This window comes from Notolepis coatsorum (genome assembly GCF_963971535.1).
Source record: "Notolepis coatsorum genome assembly, chromosome: 8".
NCBI lineage: Eukaryota > Metazoa > Chordata > Actinopteri > Aulopiformes > Paralepididae > Notolepis > Notolepis coatsorum.
The window spans coordinates 72,646,008-72,669,328 of record NC_140172.1 but is presented as its reverse complement, the minus strand read 5'-3'; the positions used below and the strand labels follow the sequence as shown (position 1 = coordinate 72,669,328).

General features: G+C 44.5%; 1 protein-coding gene across 1 annotated transcript in view; it reads right to left on the bottom strand.

Moving 5' to 3' along the window:
• morc3a (MORC family CW-type zinc finger 3a) overlaps window positions 1-23,321 on the bottom strand; it is a 150,441-nt gene that overhangs the window by 10,215 nt on the left and 116,905 nt on the right. Inside the window, exons 16-17 of the mRNA XM_084320456.1 lie at window positions 8,152-8,239; window positions 4,057-5,686 (exon numbers count right to left, since the gene is read on the bottom strand). Coding sequence (XP_084176582.1) covers window positions 4,057-5,686; window positions 8,152-8,239 — 1,718 coding nt within the window. The remainder of the gene's footprint in view (window positions 1-4,056; window positions 5,687-8,151; window positions 8,240-23,321) is intronic.

The following is a 23,321-nucleotide window of genomic DNA, read 5'->3' as shown; positions in this document are numbered from 1 at the left end:
CACTTTCACTTTGTAAGTAGGAGTTCTGATGTGGCACCACTGGGGGCGTGTACGAGACACTGGGGGGCGTGTACGAGACACTGGGGGGTGTGTACGAGACACTGGGGGGCAGAGCGTAGAGCAGTGTTAATTTTGGCAGCTATTTTCATTTTAGTTTTAGTCTTAGTCATGTGTCAAGTGCTCCTTTTTCGTTTTCATCATATTTAGTCATCTTCATTTATTTTTTGTTTAGTCAGTTTTAGTCAACTAAATGTCTGAGCATTTTAGTCTTAGTCAGTTTTTGTCTCAATTTTGTCTTTTTTGTTTTAGTCTAGATTTAGTCGACGAAAACGGATGACATTGTCTATTTTTAGTTAATGGAAAAAAACGTGTCAGAAATAGTCAACATGGAACATTTTCTGATTTAAATTGCGTATTTATTTTTTAACCTAGGGGAATCTGAGTCGGCGGCACAAGTGATACACAGGAAGTATATATGTTGGTGTAGACATGGTCCAATGTATTATTGCTCCTACAGTATATGTTGGTGTAGACATGGTCCAATGTATTGTTGCTCCTACAGTATATGTTGGTGTAGACATGGTCCAATGTATGCATCAAAGAGAGCATTACGGATGTGGTGACGTTGTTTCTGACCAGAGAGACGACGCTGAACTCTGTCTGTCTTCTGTTAGCTGCTGTGTCTTTCCTTTCTCTCTGCCATGTCTGTCCTCTCTCTGCTGTGTCTGTGCTCTCTGTCATGTCTGTCCTCTCTCTCTCTGCTGTGTCTGGCAGCGGTTTATTCTATAACAGGATACTGTAAACTAAGTAAACAGAACGCACAGTAGTACTTGTAGTAGTACACACTGATTGCAATCTGCTTCAGGGAGCGAAATTAACTTTTTGACTCACCGGCCAGTGGCGGGTAGATGGGAAGAGTCTACCCGCCAAGCATATTTCTTACCTGCCAACATTTTTTTGATTAAAAAAAAATATATATATATTTTATATAATTTTTTTTTTAAATAAAATATATATTATATAATCATACTTGTAGTTGTATTATCTGCGAGACATCGCCACCACGCAATAAGTCAAAATGCTTGCTATCTGCAAACAGCTCCACTGTCTGTGTGTATACTTGAGTAGCCTCCAGCTCCAGCAAGGATTCTCCGGCCCTGCAGCTAGACCCTATATTCAGCTAGACCCTACATTCAGCATGCAAGGATTCTCCGGCGATGCAGCTGGACCCTATTTATAACGTTACCGTTCTTTTGTCAAATCGCATTCAACATGCCCTCAGCTAGAATACGCATTCAATCAATGTTATAAGATATTGATATCAGGAGCTATCTGTAGCTACTGCTAGCCCGGTAGATAACGTTAAGACAATTTAGTTTACTGGGACAGATGGATCATCTAACGTGAGCTAGCTAAGCTAGCTAACGAGGGAACGGAGGTATTATGCACTCGAGTAGACTATTGCTGGATCATTTGTTGATATCAGCAGCTATCAGTAGCTAGCCAGCTAGATACCGTTAGACAATGCCTCGTCATGTATTAAACTAAAAGTGAATAGTTGACTGGGTCATTGTTTAAACAGTAACGTTAGCTCGTGGAGGTCCGATATAGACTAGAGCAGACGGAAGTAAACAAGCCAAATGGGAGCTTCCGATTGGTCATTTGCTTTTTTTTTCTCATGAAACCAGTCACGTCACTCTACTGTGATTGGACCGTTGACTTGAGTGCAATGTGGGACTTGTAGTTTTTTAACGATCTCGCGGCGGAGAAAAAAAAGACGAGCGGCTATAATCTGTACTCGCACAAGAGTATCGTTATGAACTACACGTCTACACGCCACACGGCGGGCAGCCCTCTAAGTGTCATGCGCCAAAGGTAAAAACAGACCGCCCCTGGCGGGCGGCGGGCTTTAGTTTCGGTCCCTGATCTGCTTGCATAAAAGCATTATATAAAATCACATTCTGAGGTCAGTGTTAAAGTGCCACATGGAATAGGTCTGGTTAGTGGTTAGAGTTAGAGTTAGAGGTGGTCTAGGTCTGGTTAGGGTAACTTAGGGGTAGTTAAGCATTCATTATAATTTATTATTATTATTATTTAGATAGATGGATGTAAAGGGCTAGACCAACTCTTAACCCCTATCCGGACCTAGACCACCTCTATGTCACAACCCTAACTTAGGGGTTAAAGTTAGAGGTGGCCTAGGTCTGGTTAGGGGTTAGAGTTAGAGGTGGTCTAGGTCTGGTTATACTGATCCAATACCAGTGCATACATAAAAAAAATATAATTATATTATATAAATTATAAAACTTTTTTTTCTTTTCTTTTTTACAGCTACTGTTTTATATATACTCTTTTTTAGTAATAACTAGAAAGTAATGGTATTTATTCAACAACAGGTGATTGTATAGATTAGTATTAGTATCATTAAAAGTTCTATGCTCAACTATGCTTCACCCACGGAATGGTTGTTGTTGGCACGTTGGTTCCACACGGACATTATACGTTGTTGCACTTCCTATCCAGACTGCTCCGTTTTTGTTAGCTCCTAGCAGAGGCTCTCTGTTGTGATTTTTAATGCAAAATAAATATTCAACTTTCTCTTTTGAGACTCCGCCTCAGACTCTTATCATTTGGCACTAAAAGCTAAACATTGTCACCGGTATGGCTGTCCGCAACATGTCATTAATTGTGTGGGAGAGGTCGATCAGTTAGCCACATTAGCGTGAGCTAGCTTAGCCACTAGCTAACGCGGGCTAGATGGAAATACAAATAATGTAACGTAACGTTACTGGTGAAAAAGTTATTTACCTTGGAATACTCCTTTGCCAACTTGCTGTACTTTGCTTGCAGGTCTGCAGCTGGATTATGAATAATCCCAACTTTAGCCAAGGTAAGGTTAAGCTAAAACTAGCTTTTCAAATAGCTCCAGCTAATGCTAATAACACAGAGCTCCCGTCAGCCGTCACACTGTTCTGTCGGGACGATGGCATTAAGAAAAGTTATAATTAGTTTGTCTCGTCTTGTTTTAGTCAACAATGTCAACATACATGAAGAGAAATTTCGTCCTGGTTTTTGTAAATTACATTTTTGTGTGCTCAGTTGTGGTCAACGATATTTAATAAACGATTTAGTCTCGTTAGCGTCACATGGTATTCAATGACGTGACGTCACGTCTCGTTGTAGTCATGAAAAAAACCTTCGTTGACGAACATCTTTAGTCATCAATTTAGTAAACAAAATTAACACTGGTGTAGAGGGAAGGACAGATGGAGTTTGAGTGTGAGAGAAAACAAAGAAACAAAAGAATTTATAAATTAATTAAATAAATGGGCGGCTACGTGGCGTAGTGGGCAAGGCGCTCGCCACGAATGTGGAGACGCTGGGCTCGCCTGTTCGAGCCCAGCGCTCCACATTGCTTTCAGTTTAGCTGGTCGTTCATACTAATACACATTGGCCGTATTAGGGGGTGGGAAACTGATGGGTGGGGATCGGGCGTTGTGGACAGCGACTCCTACAGGTCGGTTGGTGCGCCTGCGCAGTAGAATCAGGAAGTGTCGGGGGCAGCGTGAGCCTTCCACGCGTTACTCCTCGACACTGAGAGATCGAGCTGCGCAGGTGAAAAGATGCGACTGCTGTTACCTCAAGTACCGGAGGGGACTTGTGCTATGTATGACTTAGTCCACATTGCAGCCGGCTTGTGGGAGGCAAGAAACAGCGTTCGTGACAGGGGAGGGTTGAATTGGATGATACGAAATTGGGATGGGAGAAAATATAGAAAAATGGGAGAAAAAGTGGATACATTTTTTTTTTATTAAATAAATAATACATATAATAATATTATATAGCCTATATGTTGGAAGCTAAAAACCTTTCTTTCCCCATAATTAAGACGAAAAAGTCCTGCTTTGATGTCCTGTTGAACTTTGTAGTTAGGACACTGTCCCATCACAAAATGTGGTTGCACAGTCAGCAAACTGCATTTTCTGCTCCACAAAGTGCTTTTTCAAATGGAATTAGGAGATTATGGCGCTTGCATTATTCTTTGACCCATTTTACCTTTGAATGAAGAGCGTCCCTCTCGCGGTTGCTTTCATCCAGGCTGCGGATCAGACCGTCCACCTGCAGCGCGATCTCGTCACTGACCCGGATCATCTCCACCCCCTCCTTCTCCCTCCTCAGCGTCTCCGCTTCCTGTTTGGCCTGCTCGTACAGACTCCTGTAGTCCCGCTCTCCTCCCTCCTCCTCCTCCTCGGTCTGGGTGGCATGGTGAGAGTACTCCCTCTTTATGGAGGTGCGAGCCTGCAGCTTCTGGAGGGCGTTCTCCGTGTCGTGAAGCTGACAGGTGAGCTGATGGACCTGGTCCTTGAAGGAGTCTCTCTCCTGAGCTGCCGTCTGCATGAGCTCCAGCAGCTGGTCCTGCTGCTCCTGTGCCGCGTGCATCACGTGGTCCTGCTGCTCCTGTGCCGCGCGCATCATGTGGTCGCTGGGCGTCTGAGAGTGTGGACGGTCAGAACCAGAAGATCCTGCTTCTACAGTCGAGTCCGACTGGTGTGATGCTGCTGCTACTCCGTTAGTCAAAGTCCCCTCTGTTCCGTTTCCACTCTTAGCCTCTGTGTTGGAGCCTTGACCACCCTCTGGCTTGGAGCCTTGACCACCCTCTGGCTTGGTAGCCTTCTGCCCAACGTTGGCTACCATGCCCACCTCCGTGTTCTCCCCCTTTTCGTTCACCCGAGACGCGCTCTGCTCTGCGCTCTGCTCCACCTCCCCTCTGCTCTGCTCCACCTCCCCTCTGGTCTGCTCCACCTCCCCTCCTGTCTGCTCCACCTCCCCTCCTGTCTGCTCCACCTCCCCTCCTGTCTGCTCCACCTCCCCTCTGCTCTGCTCCACCTCCCCTCTGCTCTGCTCCACCTCCCCTCCTGTCTGCTCCACCTCCCCTCCTGTCTGCTCCTCCCCTCCTGTCTGCTCCATCTCCCCTCGTGTCTGCTCCACCTCCCCTCGTGTCTGCTCCACCTCCCCTCCTGTCTGCTCCACCTCCCCTCTGCTCTGATCCACCTCCCCTCTGGTCTGCTCCACCTCCCCTCCTGTCTGCTCCACCTCCCCTCTGCTCTGCTCCACCTCCCCTCCTGTCTGCTCCACCTCCCCTCTGCTCTGCTCCACCTCCCCTCCTGTCTGCTCCACCTCCCCTCCTGTCTGCTCCACCTCCCCTCCTTTCTTTTCATCGTTGTTTCCCTTTCTCCTCTTCTGCTCCTCCTCCTCTTCATCCTTCACTTTGGGGCCTTCTGTCTGGGTGGTGATGCTCACCTGCTCTGAGGCGGGTGGTGGTGGTGGGGTTAGGGTTAGGGGTGGTGGGGACGGCCCAGTCCCCAAGGCAGCGGCCTCCGTGGAGCCTGTTCCCATGGTGTCTGTCACGGAGGCTATATCCACGGCATCGCTGCATTCTATCACCATGCTGACGGCCTCCGCCTTCACCTTGTCCAGGTCGAAGCACGGCCTCTTGGGCACGGGGGTGCTGCCGGTCTCCAGGATGACGATGTCGTCGTCGTCTGTGATGTCGTCGTCGTCGTCATCGTCCAGGTCGATGGGGATCATCAGGCTCGCCCCGGCCGCTGAGCCTCTGTGGACGCCGTTAACTCGGGCTCTTTTGGACTCACTTGTTGGGGGGGTCACTGGATGGGTCCTCTTCATCCTGAACAACGCAGAGCATTAGGGGCATGGGTTAAATATCATGTTGGGATTATTAGGGGGGCGACAGTGGCTCAGGAGGTAGAGCATTGAGAATCGAACCGGGAACTTTCTGACTACCAGACGACTGCTCTACCTCCCAAGCTACTGTCGCCCTGCACCCTGACTTTTAACACTTTCAGTGCCCAGCAGGGGGCGCACATTTAGTGCTTGAATGCCCACCATCCACTTCAATGTTAGCATTAATATCGCCTAATCTATGTTTTAAATTATGGCTATGTGTCTAATCTGCCCGTCGCTTATCAATGACTCATTTTCCAGTCAACATTGTCGAAGCGGATTGTTTTTTTATCGGTTCATTTCCGTTTTATAGCATTTTGAAAAGCCCTCGTTTTCAAGGGGGAAAAAAATAATCCGTGATAAACGTCCTGTACTGTAATATTCTAGAACGTTGTCATTTTTCGGCCTATTTATGAATAGTTTTCAAATAAACGCTAGATTATCGATAGTATATGTGTACGTATGCACGCTGGTGTCGCAAGCTGAAAATCGATTCTCTTAGTTCCTGATCGCTCGCACAGTCAAACAGCCATAACACATATAGGGGAAAAGCTTATATCTCCGTGAAAACAGGTCTGATTATCCTAAGACTGGTCAAATAGATTCCTTACCTGAGATCAGATGGTATCCAAATGGATTATTCCAATTCCTGATCGCCATTCCAAAAATCTATCCTTTTATTGATCCAACACGTATACTGTAAAACACATATTACAGGCTGTGCTGAGGGTCCACAATGAATCTGATCGGCTCCGGTTACATGCGTGAGAAGTAAAATGTGGATTCCGGAGTTTTTTTTTCTCATCCATTTTCATTGAGTCCAATCCAAAAGGGTGCATTACCATCTGGGAGACGATAGGGGGCGCTTTTTTCACATCCGAGCGCCTGATGAGGCTGGTTTACCAACGGTAGACTCGGTTGATGAAATATGAATTCAGATCGCTAATAAATAAAAAAAATCACGATAACCCGAGATATCTCGTGATGGGCATTCAAAGTGTTAAATTAAGTCGACTAAGACTCTCTAGTGGAGGAGGACAGCCATAAAGGCTGCGGTAAAATATCATGAAGGAATAATAATAAAATACACTTTATTTGTATAGCACCTTTCATACAAGAATTGCAGCTCAAATTGCTTCACAGCAGTAAAAAAGACAGGCATACAATGAGCGCAAAATTGGCAGTTCAAGAGCAATGTGCAAAAGTGCAGACATAAAATAAGTATAAAACGAGCATCAAAATAGAACATGAAATCACAGTTCTTCACATTAGGATCTAACATCCCAATAGGCCTCTTTGTTTTACGGTTTCATTGTCACACATAATAGATTTTTTTTTAAATAGACAGTAATAAAAGAGCAAAATAGAGTAGACAGAGTAAAATAATACAGTTTTGAATGACTGTTTAAACGTTTAAAACAGGACAGTCTTTCTTCCTGTTCGATACCCACAGTTTAAAACCTGACAGTCTTTCTTCTTGTTTGATACCCACACAGTATAAAACCTGACATCTTTATTCCTGTTTGATACCCACATAGTTTAAAACATGACAGTCTTTCTTCCTGTTTGATACCCACACAGTTTAAAACCTGACAGTCTTTCTTCCTGTTTGATACCCACAGTTTAAAACCCGACAATCTTTATTCCTGTTTGATACCCACAGTTTAAAACCTGAGTCTTTCTTCCTGTTTGATACCCACATAGTTTAAAACCTGAGTCTTTCTTCCTGTTTGATACCCACAGTTTAAAACCAGACAGTATTTCTTCCTGTTTGATACCCACACAGTTTGAAACCTAACGGTCTTTATTCCTGTTTGATACCCACACAGTTTACAACCTGACAGTCTTTCTTCCTGCTTGATACCCACAGTTTACAACCTGACAGTATTTCTTCCTGTTTGATACACACAGTTTAAAACCTGACAGTCTTTCTTCCTGTTTGATACCCACACAGTTTAAAACCTGACAGTCTTTCTTCCTGTTTGATACCCACACAGTTTAAAACATGACAGTCTTTCTTCCTGTTTGATACCCACACAGTTTAAAACCTGACAGTCTTTCTTTCTGTTTGATACCCACAGTTTAATAACCGACAGTCTTTCTTTCTGTTTGATACCCACACAGTTTGAAACCTGACAGTCTTTATTCCTGTTTGATACCCACACTGACCACACAGTTTGAAACCTGACAGTCTTTATTCCTGTTTGATACCCAGTTTAAAACGTGACAGTCTTTCTTCCTGCTTGATACCCACAGTTTACAACCCGACAGTCTTTCTTCCTGTTTGATACCCACACAGTTTAAAACCTGACAGTCTTTCTTCCTGTTTGATACCCACACAGTTTACAACCTGACCGTCTTTCTTCCTGTTCGATACCCACACAGTTTAAAATAAAGAGAAGATCCTACCTGATGGCGGTTGACAGGGAACACACACTGGCTATGATGGGAAGAGGACTGCTAGTGGACGGGCTGCTGCTACTGGACGGGCTGCAGGCTGGACAAGTAGCAGAAAACACAAAACATACCATTTTCACAAATATCCAACTTGGAAGTACTGCTTCACTGTAAGATGTAAATCGGGAACTCCCATATCAGGGGGGGGGCAATCTGATATGGCTTCAACACTGCATATTGTAGTGTTTCCTCTACAATTGTTCAACCGTGGTGGATTATCGCAGCTAGATAAAATAAAAGATAATAACAAAACATTATAATATAGCAGCCTTCAGCTCGTAAAGCAGGCCAAAGCAATAACAAACGCCATAGGTGTTTTTATAGCAGCAGATCTGCGACCATACTCCGTTGTCGAGAACACAGGGTTTAAGCACAAGTAATAGAGCCCTGCTACCTAGTTCCCTCTCGTCCGTATTTCAGCCAACAAGTCATACCAGCTCTGTATAAACTAGTGACTGTGATGCAAGCCCTGGCTGCCCCTGTATTCAAGCAGGGCTTGCATCACAGTCATGAAATGGGGCTCTGTATAAACAAGCACACGCTACAGTTGTCCAAGGCACCTGCTATATAATAATCTTCAGATTTACTTTAAGTGTTAGTAGGTTACAGCAGTAAGCATTAGTTTGCTCAGTAAATTATGGCCAATTCATTTTATATTGTTTAATACAGTTAAATAAATAGATAAATGAAAATAAAAATGCGGACGCACCACAGGGCTATTCTATACGGATTTGACGCTTCCTCCTCATCGTTGATTGCCTGTAGTAGCTGCATCTAACGTTAGTAGCTCAGTGAGGATTATGTTCTTTGATTTCTCCAGCGCCTTCAACACCATCCAGCCGTCACTGCTAGCGGAGAAGCTCTCCGCGATGCAGCTGGCGCACGGCTTGGTGGCCTGGATCAAGGACTACCTCACTGAGAGGCCGCAGTACGTCAGACTAAAGGACAGTCAGTCTGACGTACTGGTGAGCAACACCGGCGCCCCCCAAGGAACTGTGCTGTCACCCTTCCTCTTCACCCTCTACACCTCAGACTTCTGCCGCAACTCAAGCGGGTGCCACCTGCAGAAGTTCTCAGACGACTCCTCCATCGTAAGCTACATCGACACTCAACTAACCGCCTCGGACAGTCCTTCATACCAGCGGCCATCAGGCTCCACAACAGTGGGCAGCGACTAGCAGCCTCCAGGCTCCACAACAGGGGGCAGCGACAGCTACCAGACATTGACCTGGGACTTATAGGAACCCAAGGAGGACAACCTACACTACCTTAGGCTTACTGCACCTTATGTGGATACTGTGATTAATGTATATTTCAGTGGATACTGTGATACTGTGAATAATGTATACTCAGTAGATAGTCAATTATAACACTACCTTATGCATACTGCACCTTATGTGACACTGTGAATAATGTGAATATTTTCTTCAGCTAGTCAGATAGTAAATTATATTGACCAAATTGTTTACACTGCCTGTGTTGTTTTTACTACCTGTACCCCCCCCCCCCCCCCCCATGCTGCTATGATGCCTGAATTTCCCCAAGGGGATCAATAAAGGAATATCTTATCTTATCTTAGCTAACGTTAAAACTAACCTAAAGTTAGTTGTTCACCAACAATCTCAACATTTGTTTTATCATTAGCTCAAAAACACAGAACCGGACGAGACAAGTTGGCCGCTCATACGTTCTGCTAGGATAATAACAACAATACTTCCGCTCCGGACCGGTCGGTGGGTTTCAAAATAAAAGTCTAAAACACCGGAAAAGACGTTTATTTTGTACAGCGTTTTCCTCCGCGAGTACTCGAGTACATCATGTGATCAATCGATCTGGATTATTTTTTCCCATCCCTAGTTTATCCTGTGCTGAAGTCTCCATTCCAATAGAGATAGTATATATTTTGGTGTTTATTTGATTATTGTTTCACTGCCTGTTTATTTATTACGTTTCCACAGTTTTTTCCTCATACTTTATTAAGGGGACATGTACTGCTATTCCTAGCACTATTTGGGCAACTTTACACAATTCCTGTTAGTCTATTGAAGACATCTGTAAGGTTTTTTTCCAAAAAATGCATTGTTTTATATTTCTAATCAAGTACTCAAAACCATAATTTTTCAGCTTCAAGATTTCAAGCTGTTATGGCCTGGCTCCGCCCATAAGCACTTTTGAGTGACAGTCAGTCCACACAGTCTGCGACTGGTAGACAGAGAGAGATAGAGAGAGAGGGAGGGGGTGGGAGAGAGAGAGAGAGAGAGAGAGAGGGGGGGGGTGCGAGAGAGAGAGAGAGAAAAAAGACAGGCCGTCTCTTCCTTTCGTTTTTTCTCTCCCTGCGGCAGCTTGTTGGGGAGAGTGCTCCCTCCCTCTCTCTCTCTGTCTCCCTCTCTCTCCCTCTCTATCTCTCCCTCCAGAGTATGCAGAGGTGTCGGGTTTCACTGCCTCGCAGTATGAGGAAGTGGTTTTCCACTCGCTGTCTAGTCTATGTAGATCAGACCTGGGCATTGTACGGCCCGCGGGCTGACCGGCCCGCGAAAGATTACATGATAATTATTATTATTTTTTTTTAATATATATATATATATTTTTTTTTACTTTTTTCTTTTCATGTCAACGTTCACACGCACAATATATGCTTAGGAGACATGCTCAGAAGATGTTGGTTCTCTTTGGATCCACCTACATATGTGAACAGACATTCTCAGTCATGATGTTTACCAAGTCCAGGTACAGATCCTCTCTCACTGATGAACATCTGGCAGCTGTGCTTCGCATCTCCACCTCAGACATGCAACCTGACTTTGATGGACTTGTTAAAGCTCAACAGAGACTGGATTTCTCACACTGAATGAAAAAAAAAGAACTGAAGAACACTAAAATGTGGAAATATAACAAGTGAAATGGGACACTTGATATTTTTTTTCTTTTTTTTGCACAGTTCTGAAAACATTAAATGTTTAATATAGGCATGTAAAGTAAAAAAGGCTACAAAACTGGTACACTTTTCTTTACACAGTTCAGTGACATGTCTTGTTTATTTTTGCTATAAGATGATGTGATGTCTTTAGAAAGCTAAGAAAATCCTTGTTTCAATAGTATATGAAACTCAAAATGCCCTTTGTTATTAATGTTTCACATTTTGTTTATCATTTTGGAAATAAATTCTATTTGAATAAATTATATTTTTGAAAGCTAACCTCACCTTTTAATTGCCAAATAATAACATACACTCTTACCAGGGGTCAAAACAATGCCATTTACTGCTTTTTATATAGAAATAAAATGAATATTATGCATAATTGAGTTTGGAATTTTGGCCCGGCCCCCCAACATATTTTCAGTTGCTCATTCGGCCCCCTGGGGAAAATAATTGCGCACCCCTGATGTAGATTGTGGGCGGGCATTAGCTACAACCACAGAGCCAATCACATCACTGTCTTCTACCCAGAGCCTGAATGACGAGACTCAGGCCTTCAAATCAGGATGGCCTAATTTACTGGAGAAGGAAATGATCTGAGCTGAATCAGAGCAATTCGCCAATATGGTATTTAGACACTAAAACACATCGATACTAACTCCTATTACTATAATACAATGCTAGAGACTGAAAAATTACATTTATAGTACATGTCCCCTTTAACATTTTGTACATGGTACCGCAAGATACATTAATAATACATGTACATGTTAAAAGGATGACACAAAAAGCCAGACAGAAGGCTTGTTTCCAGTTTGTTTGTTTTATAATAAACAATCAAACTGAGCATTTCTTTTATTTAGGATATTTAAAATGTCTTCCAATGTTAAATAAAGGTTTATTGCACTTTGAAACAGTTTCCTTGCATTATTATGCTATTATTATATTAGTAAAAAAAATTAAAAGGTTAATTGCAAACTTTTGGGAAATACATTTCTCAAAAAAATGTATTCTCTCAAAACAGCAATAATATCGCTTATCGCAATAATTTATGGGACAATTAATCGCCCAGCAAAATGTGTTATCGTGACAGGCCCACCCCTATCAGTGTGTCATCAATGTATCATCAATGTATCATCAGTGTATCATCAATGTATTCAAGATTCAAGATTCAAGAGTTTTAATTGTCACGGCATACAGGTATACAATGAAATGCGGCTGGTCTTGCCCGCGACGATGTGCAATACAGTGGTACAACATATAATAGAATCCAATAAAATACAGTGGTACAACATATTAATAGAATCCAATAAAACAGTGCAATAAACAGGTACATGGTGTGCCATCTCGGTATCTGTACATTAGTATTTACAGAGCATATAGGACATGCTAGTTAGCTTTAGTAGTGCAATACACTGTTCCTGATGTTATACTATTTTAAGTGGCCTTTCCTCTGGCCATAAGTGTGCGTGTGTGCGGCATGAGTGTTAAAGTGGCTGCTAGTGTGTGAGCGTGCTCAGCGTGCGTGTCGTGTATGTACTTGTGTGTGGATAGTTCAGTTTCTGTGTCTCTCGATGTTCATTGTTCAAGGCTCTGATGGCCTGGGGGAAGAAGCTTAGCCTAAGCCTCTCCGTCTTAGTCTCTAGAATTCGCAGGCGTCTGCCTGACCTCAGCAGCTGGAACAGGCTGTTATTGGGGTGGTGGGGGTCTTTCATTATCCTGCAGGCTCTGGATTTGCACCTCTTGTTGTATAGAGCCTGCAGGGGAGGTAGCGCAATACCCGTGGTACGCTCGGCTGAGCGCACCACACTCTGTAGGGCCTTCTTGTCCTGTGCCGTGCTGTTCCCATACCAGGCAGTGATGTTTCCGGTCAAGATGCTCTCTACAGCTCCTGAGTAGAAGGACTGAAGTATCTTCCCCGATACTCTGAACTTCCTTAACTGTCTCAGGTGGTAGAGGCGCTGCTTCGCTTTCTTTACTACTGTGCCTATGTGTGTTGACCATGTCAGGTCCTCTGAGATGTGGACCCCCAGGTACTTGAAGCTGCTCACCCTGTCCACGGTAGCCCCGTTAATCCTCAGTGGTGTGTGTGTCTCCCGCTGTCCTCTCCTATAATCCACGATCAGCTCCTTGGTTTTACCAATGTTCAGGAGCAGGCTGTTGTCCTGGCACCAACGTTCCAGTACCTCAACCTCCTCCCGGTAGGCCTTCTCGTCGTTGTCCGAGATCAGCCCCACCACCACCGTGTCGTCGGCGAACTTCACAATGGAGTTGGAGCTGAACTTGGCCACACAGTCGTGTGTGTAGAGTGAGTACAGCAGGGGGCTTAGAACACAGCCCTGGGGGGACCCGATGCTCAGGGTGATGGTGTTGGAGGTCTGACCCCCCACCCTGACCGCCTGGGGTCTTTCACTCAGAAAGTCCAGTACCCAGGCGCTCAGGGCGGAGCTCAGGCCTAGCTCGATCAGCTTGTCCACCAGTCTGGTGGGGACTATGGTGTTGAACGCTGAGCTGTAGTCAATGAACAACAGTCTCACATAGCCCCCCTTCTGACGGTCAAGGTGGGAGAGAGTGCTGTGCAGTACCTGGGAGACCGCGTCATCAGTGGACCTGTTTGTCCTGTATGCAAATTGCATAGGGTCCATATCACTGGGGAGAGAGGCACAAATGTGGTCCTTGACCAGCCTCTCGAAACATTTCATGACCACAGAGGTGAGTGCCACCGGTCTGTAATCATTTGGACATGTTGGGGAGGGTTTCTTCGGTACAGGGATGATGGTAGACATCTTGAAGCAGGCAGGGACTACTGACTCCGCCAGGGATTGATTAAATATGGCGGTGAACACCGGGGCAAGCTGGTTTGCACAGGACTTAAGTATGCGTCCTGTTATACCATCTGGGCCTGCAGCCTTCCTGGTGTTCACCTGCATAAATGCTCTTCTCACACTGTGTTCCGACAACGAGAGAGCGCCCCCGCCCCCCCGCGGTTGCCCCCCCCCCTCCACAACAGCCGGTGCGCCAGTGACGTCACTAGCCAGAGGGCTAGTGGCGACACTGTCTACACCGAACCGAGCGTAGAAGGAGTTGAGTTTGTCCGCTAGAGAGGCGTCGTCGCTCCCCATTGCGGGGGCGCTGACTTTGTAGTCAGTTATTGTCTTCAGTCCCCTCCACAAGCCTCTTGTGTCGTTTTGTGCCATTTGTGTCTCCAGTTTCTCAGCATATGTCCTCTTAGCAAGTTTAACAGCCTTGCGCAGAGTGTAGACTGAAGCCTTGTATTCTTCCATATTTCCTGACTCTCTGCCCAGGTTATAAGCCGTGGTGCGTGAGTTTAGGGCTGTTCTTATAGTGCTGTCCACCCAAGGTTTCTGGTTTGGGAAAACCCGCGCCGTCTTTGTGGGGACAATGCCGTCTGCCACTGTGGTTATGTAGCTTACAACGGTATCAGCATACTCGCTGACGTCACTGGCGCTTCCTTCAAACATGTCCCAGTCTGTATCCTTGAACGCGTCACGGAGCTCGGCCTCTGATTCGTCAGCCCACTTTTTTGTCTCACGTGACACGACGGCTTCGCGTGATCGCTGTTTGTATGCTGGGATTAAAAAGATGGAGTCGTGATCGCTCGCGCTTACAGAGCCCATCAGTGGCGGAGCCGCCACAGCCTTGTAGGCAGCTCTGAACGGGGTGTAGCAGTGGTCGAGTGTGTTTCCCCCTCTTGTGGAGCAGGCGATGTGCTGAAAAAAAGTCGGCATCACTTTTTTCAGGTTTGCCTGGTTGAAATCACCAGTCACTATCGTCGCGGCTTCCGGGTGCTTGATCTGCTGTTTGTTGATGTGGTCGTGTAATTCCCCCAGCGCTTTGCCGGTATTTGCCTGTGGATGAATATACACGACGGATAAAATGACCGCGGTAAACTCACGGGGTAGGTGATACGGGCGACACAGGATCTGGAGATGTTCCATATCTGGGGAGCATGAACTTGAGAGGACATGTACTTCCTTGGGATTAACCCAGAGATTGTTCGTGAGGATGCAGACCCCACCTCCGACGCTCTTCCCAGAGGCTGCCGTGCGATCTGCTCTCAGGACGGTGAAATTGTCCGATGGAGAGACGCTGTTATCCGGCGTTGCTGGCTTGAGCCATGTCTCGGTGAAACACATGATATTAACGTCTCTCATCTCCCGTTGGAATCGTACCCTCGCTCTCAAGTCGTCCATCCTTCCCTCCAACGAACGTGCATTCGCCAGAAAGATGGATGGAATTGCTGGACGGTAAGCAGATCTTTTTAATCTAAGTCTGATACCGCCTCGTCTACCTCTATGTTTCTTTCTGCCGTTTCCTTTGTTGCCGTTCTCCCGCTTGATTTCTGTTAGCCCTTCTGGGCATAAAGTGTCTCCCAACTCCAATTTGAGTCCGGAGTTTAGGTCCATAAGTGTCTGGCGGTCGTATGACATACCCGCCAGTGATGATTTAATAAAAAAAGTCGAAAAAACAAACATAATAGCTAAAAATGTGCACAATCGTCGCGGAGCTAAACCAAAGGCGACTGACCGGGGTCGCGCATATCAGTGTATCATCAGTGTATCATCAGTGTATCATCAATGTATCAGTGTATCATCAGTGTATCATCAATGTATCGTCAATGTATCATCAGTGTATCATCAATGTATCAGTGTATCATCGATGTATCATCAGCGTATCATCAATGTATCATCAATGTATCATCAGTGTATCATCGATGTATCATCAGTGTATCATCTATGTATCATCAATGTATCATCAGTGTATCATCAATGTATCTACGCATTGTTGATAAATGAGGGCCCAGGTGTAGGAAATAACGAGATACGTTGCAACTAGGGATGTTAACAATTAACCGAAGATCGATTGATTGATCGTTAAGGGTTTACTCTAACATTTACATGACATTTACTCTATCAAACAATATGTTACAATGTAGTTAGTCTGTTATTACATTGTATCCGTCAGTAGAATGGTGTATTTTCAAAGCATGTTTCAATGAATAGATAGATGGCGCAATATAACTATGACAAGGAGGAAACTACCTGTGTCTGGAAAATAAGCAAGGGAAAAAACACGAGCGACGGCAACTTGCAAAATTAAGCAGGCTAAGGCCATGTCCAGACGAAAACGATTTTGATCTTTTTTGTTTTCATTTAAAAAAAAGTTTTCCGTAAAAACAAAATCATCTCAAGAAATAAGAGCGTGCCACAAATTTACAAAATAAATGTCTTTCCTGTTTTAGACGTCGCTCTTTTATTTTGAAACCCCCCGACCGGACGTGTTATCATTGTTTTCGCTAACTTGTGTCATCCGGTTCTGTGATTTTTAGCTGACGCTAGTTTCCAACGGATAGGAGCGATAGGAGAGACACACACACACCGCGGCGCAAATGCAGCTTCACAGGCAGCCGGTGATGAGGAGGAGGAAGAGCTGCTGATTTTAATCGGCAGGAGAGAGAGAGAGCGCGTCAAAGCCGCATACAATATAATAGCGGCGACCGTCGGTTGTGTGATAGTAAAGGGTTAACCTTCTGTCGTGTGGCAGTGAAAGGGTTAACTTGTCTCTGTGTCCAGTCCTTTTCGACTAGCTCCACCCGTGCATTGTAAACAATGAATGATGCAGGTAATTGTATTAACGTTACTGTGTGTTGTAACTATGTTAATAAATTCTGAATGGCATTAACACGTTGGGTGCCGGAAACGTCGTAGATCTACGTTTTTCTCACGGTATTTCTTTTAATCGCTATTGCCATTCATAATTCAGCGGGGCACCTTGTGCATACTGTTCTGAGTGTGTCTGAGCTGGCAGACTGTCTTATACCGCCCTCTAACGCCTTCTGCCATTATTGCACCCCATTAGAAACGGGTTTGTTTCTTTTCTCTACCGAGCTGCGGAGTGTCCAAAACACACGCTTGTAGGGATGGTTTGGACAACTGACCCCGCCCGCCCGTTGATGTGCAATGCCCAACAATGTCGGAGACAGGATCGCTGTGGATAACGGGAATAGCGATCAGATAATTGGATAATTTTTTTGCATTACATCAGATACAAGGTAAGAACACTATAGAAATTTGATCGTTGATCTGATATTTATTTCTACCGCGATTGAAGCGTTTTATCTGTGTTTTATGTGTGTGGCTGTTTTCCGTTGGGTGCAGGAGGGGGGGGCGGCGCCGGTCTAAACCACATTGCATGCTTGCACGAGGAAGGATAATGATGATGATCTAGCGTTGATTTCAGGAAGATTCAATAATCGGGGGAGAAATTACAACGTGTTTATTGAATTACACAAAAACGCTGTTTTCGCGTCTTTTCCCTGGAATTACTCAGCGGCACCCAAACTATATTCATATTCAAAACGGTATAAAACGGAAATGTACGGATGAAAAAATAATCAGTTTTTTGCACGTTGACTGGAAGCAACTCACTGACACTCAACAGCGTTATTAGACCCATAGCTATACTATAAAATATAGGTTTGGCTCTACAAACTACAACTACGTTTACATGGGGTTAATGGAAGGCAAGGCCAGGTCACTTCCCGGAAGGGACGTGGCACTCAATGTGTTAACGTTAGTTGGGTATGCTAGTGCTAATGTTGATAGCATTGAATAGCATCAACGCTAGCTGGCTGGCTACAACGAATTCTCACAAGCTGGCATCGTAAAATCTCAACACCAGCCATGGCCCATGGGAATAGTATTTACTAAATGATGGAGGCTTTTTAATCGTCAAGGTAAGAGAGGATTTGTCATGATCAACTGAAGGCGTATGCTATGGAACCGTCTATGTGCTTGGCTACTTAGCTTATTTGGGTTTTCAGAAAAAGGCCTGCTATGTGTATTTACTATTTATTAATCACAGTAGCCTCCCAGTGTTTAATAAAAACTTCTAGCCAGGATATATCTGGACATATAAGACATATGTATCATGTTTCTTTTTAGTTGGCTGGGTTTGCATGCGGATTAAGGGAGATGTCAATCTGTTGTCGATGGTGGTAGTACAGGGGCAGTACATTTAGCTGTAAAAGCCTGATCAAGCTCAATAGCTTCTGTAACACGAACACAACTACTCTGTATGATGCCATTGTTGTTGTGATGTTGGCTGAGTTTGCACATGCGGGTTAAGGGAGACAGGGCTGTACAGTGCGACGAGCTCGTCGCAAATTGCCCCTTTAATTGGCCGTTGCGATTGGTAAATAATATTTGGGGGCGGGCTTGCGAGTAGGGATTTCAAGCCTTGCATTCGCATTTCACTCCTAAATTATCCAAGCCGTGTGATGACGCCACTCACGCGAGCTGAGCACTCAGGTATGAGAGTGGGGAAAATCGATTGAGCACTCTGATAGACTGGCTGACTGTCTGATTTAGCTATGCCTATGAAGAAAAGTAAAGTTAGTATTGCTTCATATTTTCGACGCGTTCCACCTCCTAGTGAGCCGTCGAATGAAAATGTGACCGTCGAGAACATTGAGCCAGCAGTGGCAGTAGCCACCACCGCAGACCTGCCTTTGTACTAGGGTTGGATGCAGTTCCCTGTTGGTCAGTCTGTGTCTGTTATTCCATCTTCTTCTGCTCTGTTTAACGTTATACACTTCAAATAGTGCAGCATGTTTGAGAGTGCTCCCTTGACTGAGAGGATGGCTAGAGGATGGCCGGAACCACGAGAACTTTTATTAAACATTCTATTAAACATTCTGATATTTCCGCGGGTCTCGTGCAGTGGTCTCGTGCCACTGTCAACTAAAGCGAGCACTCGGAAGACACGCACCGTTTGACAGTGATATGCGCACTGACAGTCGGCGCAGTTGACATTTTCCAAGTGGGGGAAAATAAATCCTCTTCGTCCCGACTGTGTCCCGGCCCCGTGGAGGATTTTTCTTCATCCCAAATACATATTTTATTTCCCCCGGGACGACGGGACGGTGTTAGTCTCAAGCCCTGTCGTCGTATACCATTATCGATCCCCAGGTACTGGTTCAAATGTGAACGGTACCCAACCCTAACTGTTCAAAACGAAACGTCCCATTAAACTAAATAGTTCAGATAGCTCCTGATATCAATGTCTTATAACACTGAGTCGATGCGTATTCGAGCTGAGGGCACGCTGAATATAGTCAATAGGGTCCAGCTGCAGCGCCGGAGAATCCTGGCCGTAGCTGGAGGCTACAGTATAGGGACCAGCTGCAGCTCCGGAGAATCCTGGCCGTAGCTGGAGGCTACTCGAGTACACACAGACAGTGGAGCTGGTTGCATATAGCGAGCATTTTGACTTGTTGCGTGGTGGCGATGTCTCGCAGATAATACAACTACAAGTATGATTATATAATATATATATTTTATTAAAAAAAATTATATAAAATTCTTTTTTTAAATCAAAAACAATCGATATAAATAATGGTAAAATTGTTATTTAAAAATTTGCCCCTAAAAAATATTTGTTGCCCCTAAATTTCTCATTTAGGGGCAAGTGTGCCCCTAGTGAAAAAGCTTAGCGTACAGCCCTGGGAGAGGTGGGCTATTGAGTCATCGGTTCAGGAAAATGCGCGTATAGGCTTGTAAAGATGGCGACGCAAGGGGGGCGTCTTCAGATTTTCGCACTCTGGGACCCGGTTTCAGAAAATACAACCGAAATCGGTTTTGTCTGGACATGGCCTAAGAGAAGCGTTGATTTGGAAAAAATAACCCAAGCCAGTCTGCGCATTTATCGAAAACGGCATGATCGATATGGTTGACGGCGAAGGATTTCGGCAAATGATACACCTGCTTGAGCAAGCGTACCATATTCTATCCTGAGGCACAACCACCTCGCGCATCGAGGAGAGCTACACCGATGCAAAGTTCGGAGTTGCTCACGCAGCTAGCTAACGTTACAGGTGCTCGCAAGGTTGCATTGGCGACAAACAGCTGTACTGCCCTGATGACCGAGAGATATGATACCATCCCTTGCCACTACATCACCAAGGACTGGCGATTCACCACTGCTGTGTTGCTAACTAGAAGTTTGCCGGGTCGGCATATGGCAGTTAAAAGAAGCCATTCCCGGGCGCCCCAGTAGCGAACCACATGATGCGCTGAGTCGCGGCACGGCCGACCCGGGTTCGATTCTCGGACCCGTAGTTATTTGCCGAGTGTCTTCCCCCCACTCTGTCTCCTGTTTCTCCTCTCTCTCTCTCTCTCTCTACTGGACTGCCCAGTAGTAAAAAGCGATAAAAAAAAAGGAAAAAAAAGAAGCCATTCCCCAGCCCTGGATACAAATCCGGTGGAAAGTCTGCGGGGAGATTCCCCAGGCTGGAACCGGGACCATGCATGTGAGTCAGTCTGAGACAGGCTATTTATGTTCTATGTAGGCTATCTTGTTGCAAAATAATAATAATAATAATAATAATAATAATAATAATAATAATAATAATAGCGTCATTAAAAAAATACTCGTTAGGTTGTTTTCAGTGTTGTATGTGTGTAATCCGTTATTTAGTTAGGCCTATTGGAAAATATTCGTCTACATAAGTAGATTCTTCATTTTGTTTATTTATTAAGTGAACTCATTCTGTGCCATTCACGTATATATACGCGTTTGCTCGCCAACCGTTGAGTGCCAATCACGTATATATATACGTTATTTGGTCAGTTTTCCTTTTTTTTCAGATTTTTATATTCTATGCAGTCTCATGGACCTCTATGTTACTTATGAAAGCCATACTGAGACCCCGAGAGTGCAATACCGGCCAGATCCTGCTAGGTGGCAGTATCGCCTAGCCTTTGAAACCCTGTTCCAGACTGTGGGCTAGATCCACAAAGAATGGATTGCACAGAGCAAGTTGCACCCTTACTTACAATTCATTATGAATTGAAAAATGGGGGACCCTGATGTAAACAAGACGAAAGTCTTTCTCTGGTCTGCATCCCCTTAACAATTGTGTGTATTGAGCCGTACTGTATTGTACCCATTCTGCAATCTGTTAATACAATTTTCATTCAATCAATCAATCTGCACAGTGATTGATTAAATGAAAATTTTATCCGGGCGGAGAATTTAGACCAAGCCAAGTAAATCGCTTCATCCGAGCACTTTGAAACGCGTTCAGCACACTTGAGGCATATCTTGTGCCACTTCATGTCAGGGACCCAATGGACATCAATACTGGAAATCGCGATCAGACAATTGGAATATTCCTTTTGGAATAACCCCCAATCAAAGGTAAGGACTATCTGACGTCAATTCCACCTTGATCCTACAATGATTTCACATTGATCCAGTCGATCAACGTATGTAGTATTCAAAACGAATGCCGTTGCTGGCGATCAGAGCATCAAAAAATGACCCCCCCCCCTTGATGCATTCATGATGAAACATAATACCTATTATATACCTTTGATTTGGAAATAGTAACGTCCAGGCGAGCAACGCAAACGCCTTTAGCAAAATTCACATATCGCTCCATAACACAGTTTCCAGGAATTAGCCAGGATCACTCTGAAACTATACAATATTCAACACGGGATAACACGCGAACGTATAGATGAAAAAATGTATTCTTTTTTACATGTTGGACGAGGGATAGTTACTGTCAAATGAGCCATAGTATTGTCTCCATAGCTATAATATAGAATATAGATATAGCCCTGCAAACACCGCAACGCACAGTGAAAATGCCTATATTTTAAAGCATGGCGCATTTACTACAGGATGAGGGTAATAGCTGCCGCTCAAAGTAGGGATGGGAATTGATAGGATTTTATCGATACGATTCCATTATCGATTCTGCTTATCGATTCTATTCTTTATCGATTCCCTTATCGATACCTGCTTAATTTAAATAAATAAATTGGAAATGCAACAGAACTAAGCTGGTTAGAATAACAACATGCAACTTGACATTTCTGATGGTCATTTATTGTTGAGCCCCCATGTCAGAAAAATACAAAAACTGTAAAAAATAAAACATTAACTATAGCCTACACTTGAATAAAATTATGTATTTGAGGTTCTCTTAAAATGTATTTATTTTTTTATTCTTAAACTAATTTAATCTATTGAATAACAGGTTGTTATTCCTCTGAGAGAGAGAGAGAGAGAGAGAGAGAGAGAGAGAGAGAGAGAGAGAGAGAGAGAGAGTGTGAGTGAGTGTGTGTGAGTGTGTGTGAGTGTGAGTGAGTGAGAGAGACACACACACACACACACACACACACACACACACAGTGCTGCCTGGCTTACAGACTAGTAAACAAACACTCCGTCTCTTATTATATGTGAACTAAAGAGTACAAGGTTTACACAACAGCCCCGACCCGCTGTTTTATTGTATTTGTACCTGCACTACCTGCTGTCAGCTGTTTATCTCTCTGTGAGCTTGATTAGCTAGCGTTAGCTCACGTTAGCTAGCGTTAGCTCCGCGGCTAATATTACCTTACCCTGAACTAAATCAATGACTAGGTTCTAAAGCATTCAAGTAGTTTTCACTGCACATAGAAGTAGCCAAACAGCGGGAGCATTTCGGGAGCATATGACCAAAACCCAGGCAAATCATCCGGTGTGAGAGGACGCAGGCGCTGTTTTTTTTCGCCGCTTCTCCACCTGAAACTTAGTTTTATAGTCTATCTGTTTAGTTTATCTACTTTATACCTGCAAAGTTTGCTTGTCTCTACAAACAATCTCTACTTTTCAGTCAATTCATTATTTAAACATTCTCCTGTTTTCTGTTTGGATTTCCACCGAACTGTTTGGACTCACCTGTCGCACTGTTAGCCTGCAGCTTCCTACCGGTACCTCCAACGGTAGCCAGCTCCCTGCTGTTTTCAAGGATTCGTTTTTCGTCACTGTTCCGCTGCTCCATACTGTGACTACAAGGTTTATTTCCTGGACAACCTGACAACTGGCACAGTGTGGTTAGTCTTCGTTGACTGGGATTGCTGCCTCCTCAGGCTAGCTGTCAGCTAGTCACCCTCCAGTTAGCTGTTGGAAGCTAACATCTCCAGCTAACTCCACTGTCTCCTCTCTGTTGAGTAGCAGCGACAAACGTCTCTACCACTATCACGGATCTTCTATCATGCTGTGGACCATCTCGTTTTGTCTGGCATGTCTTCTCTGGTCATCAAGTCATTGGCGACCGACTGACAACGGATTCAACATTACATCCTTCCCAGCTGGCATGTCTCTGAAATACTCCGTTTCACAACTACTC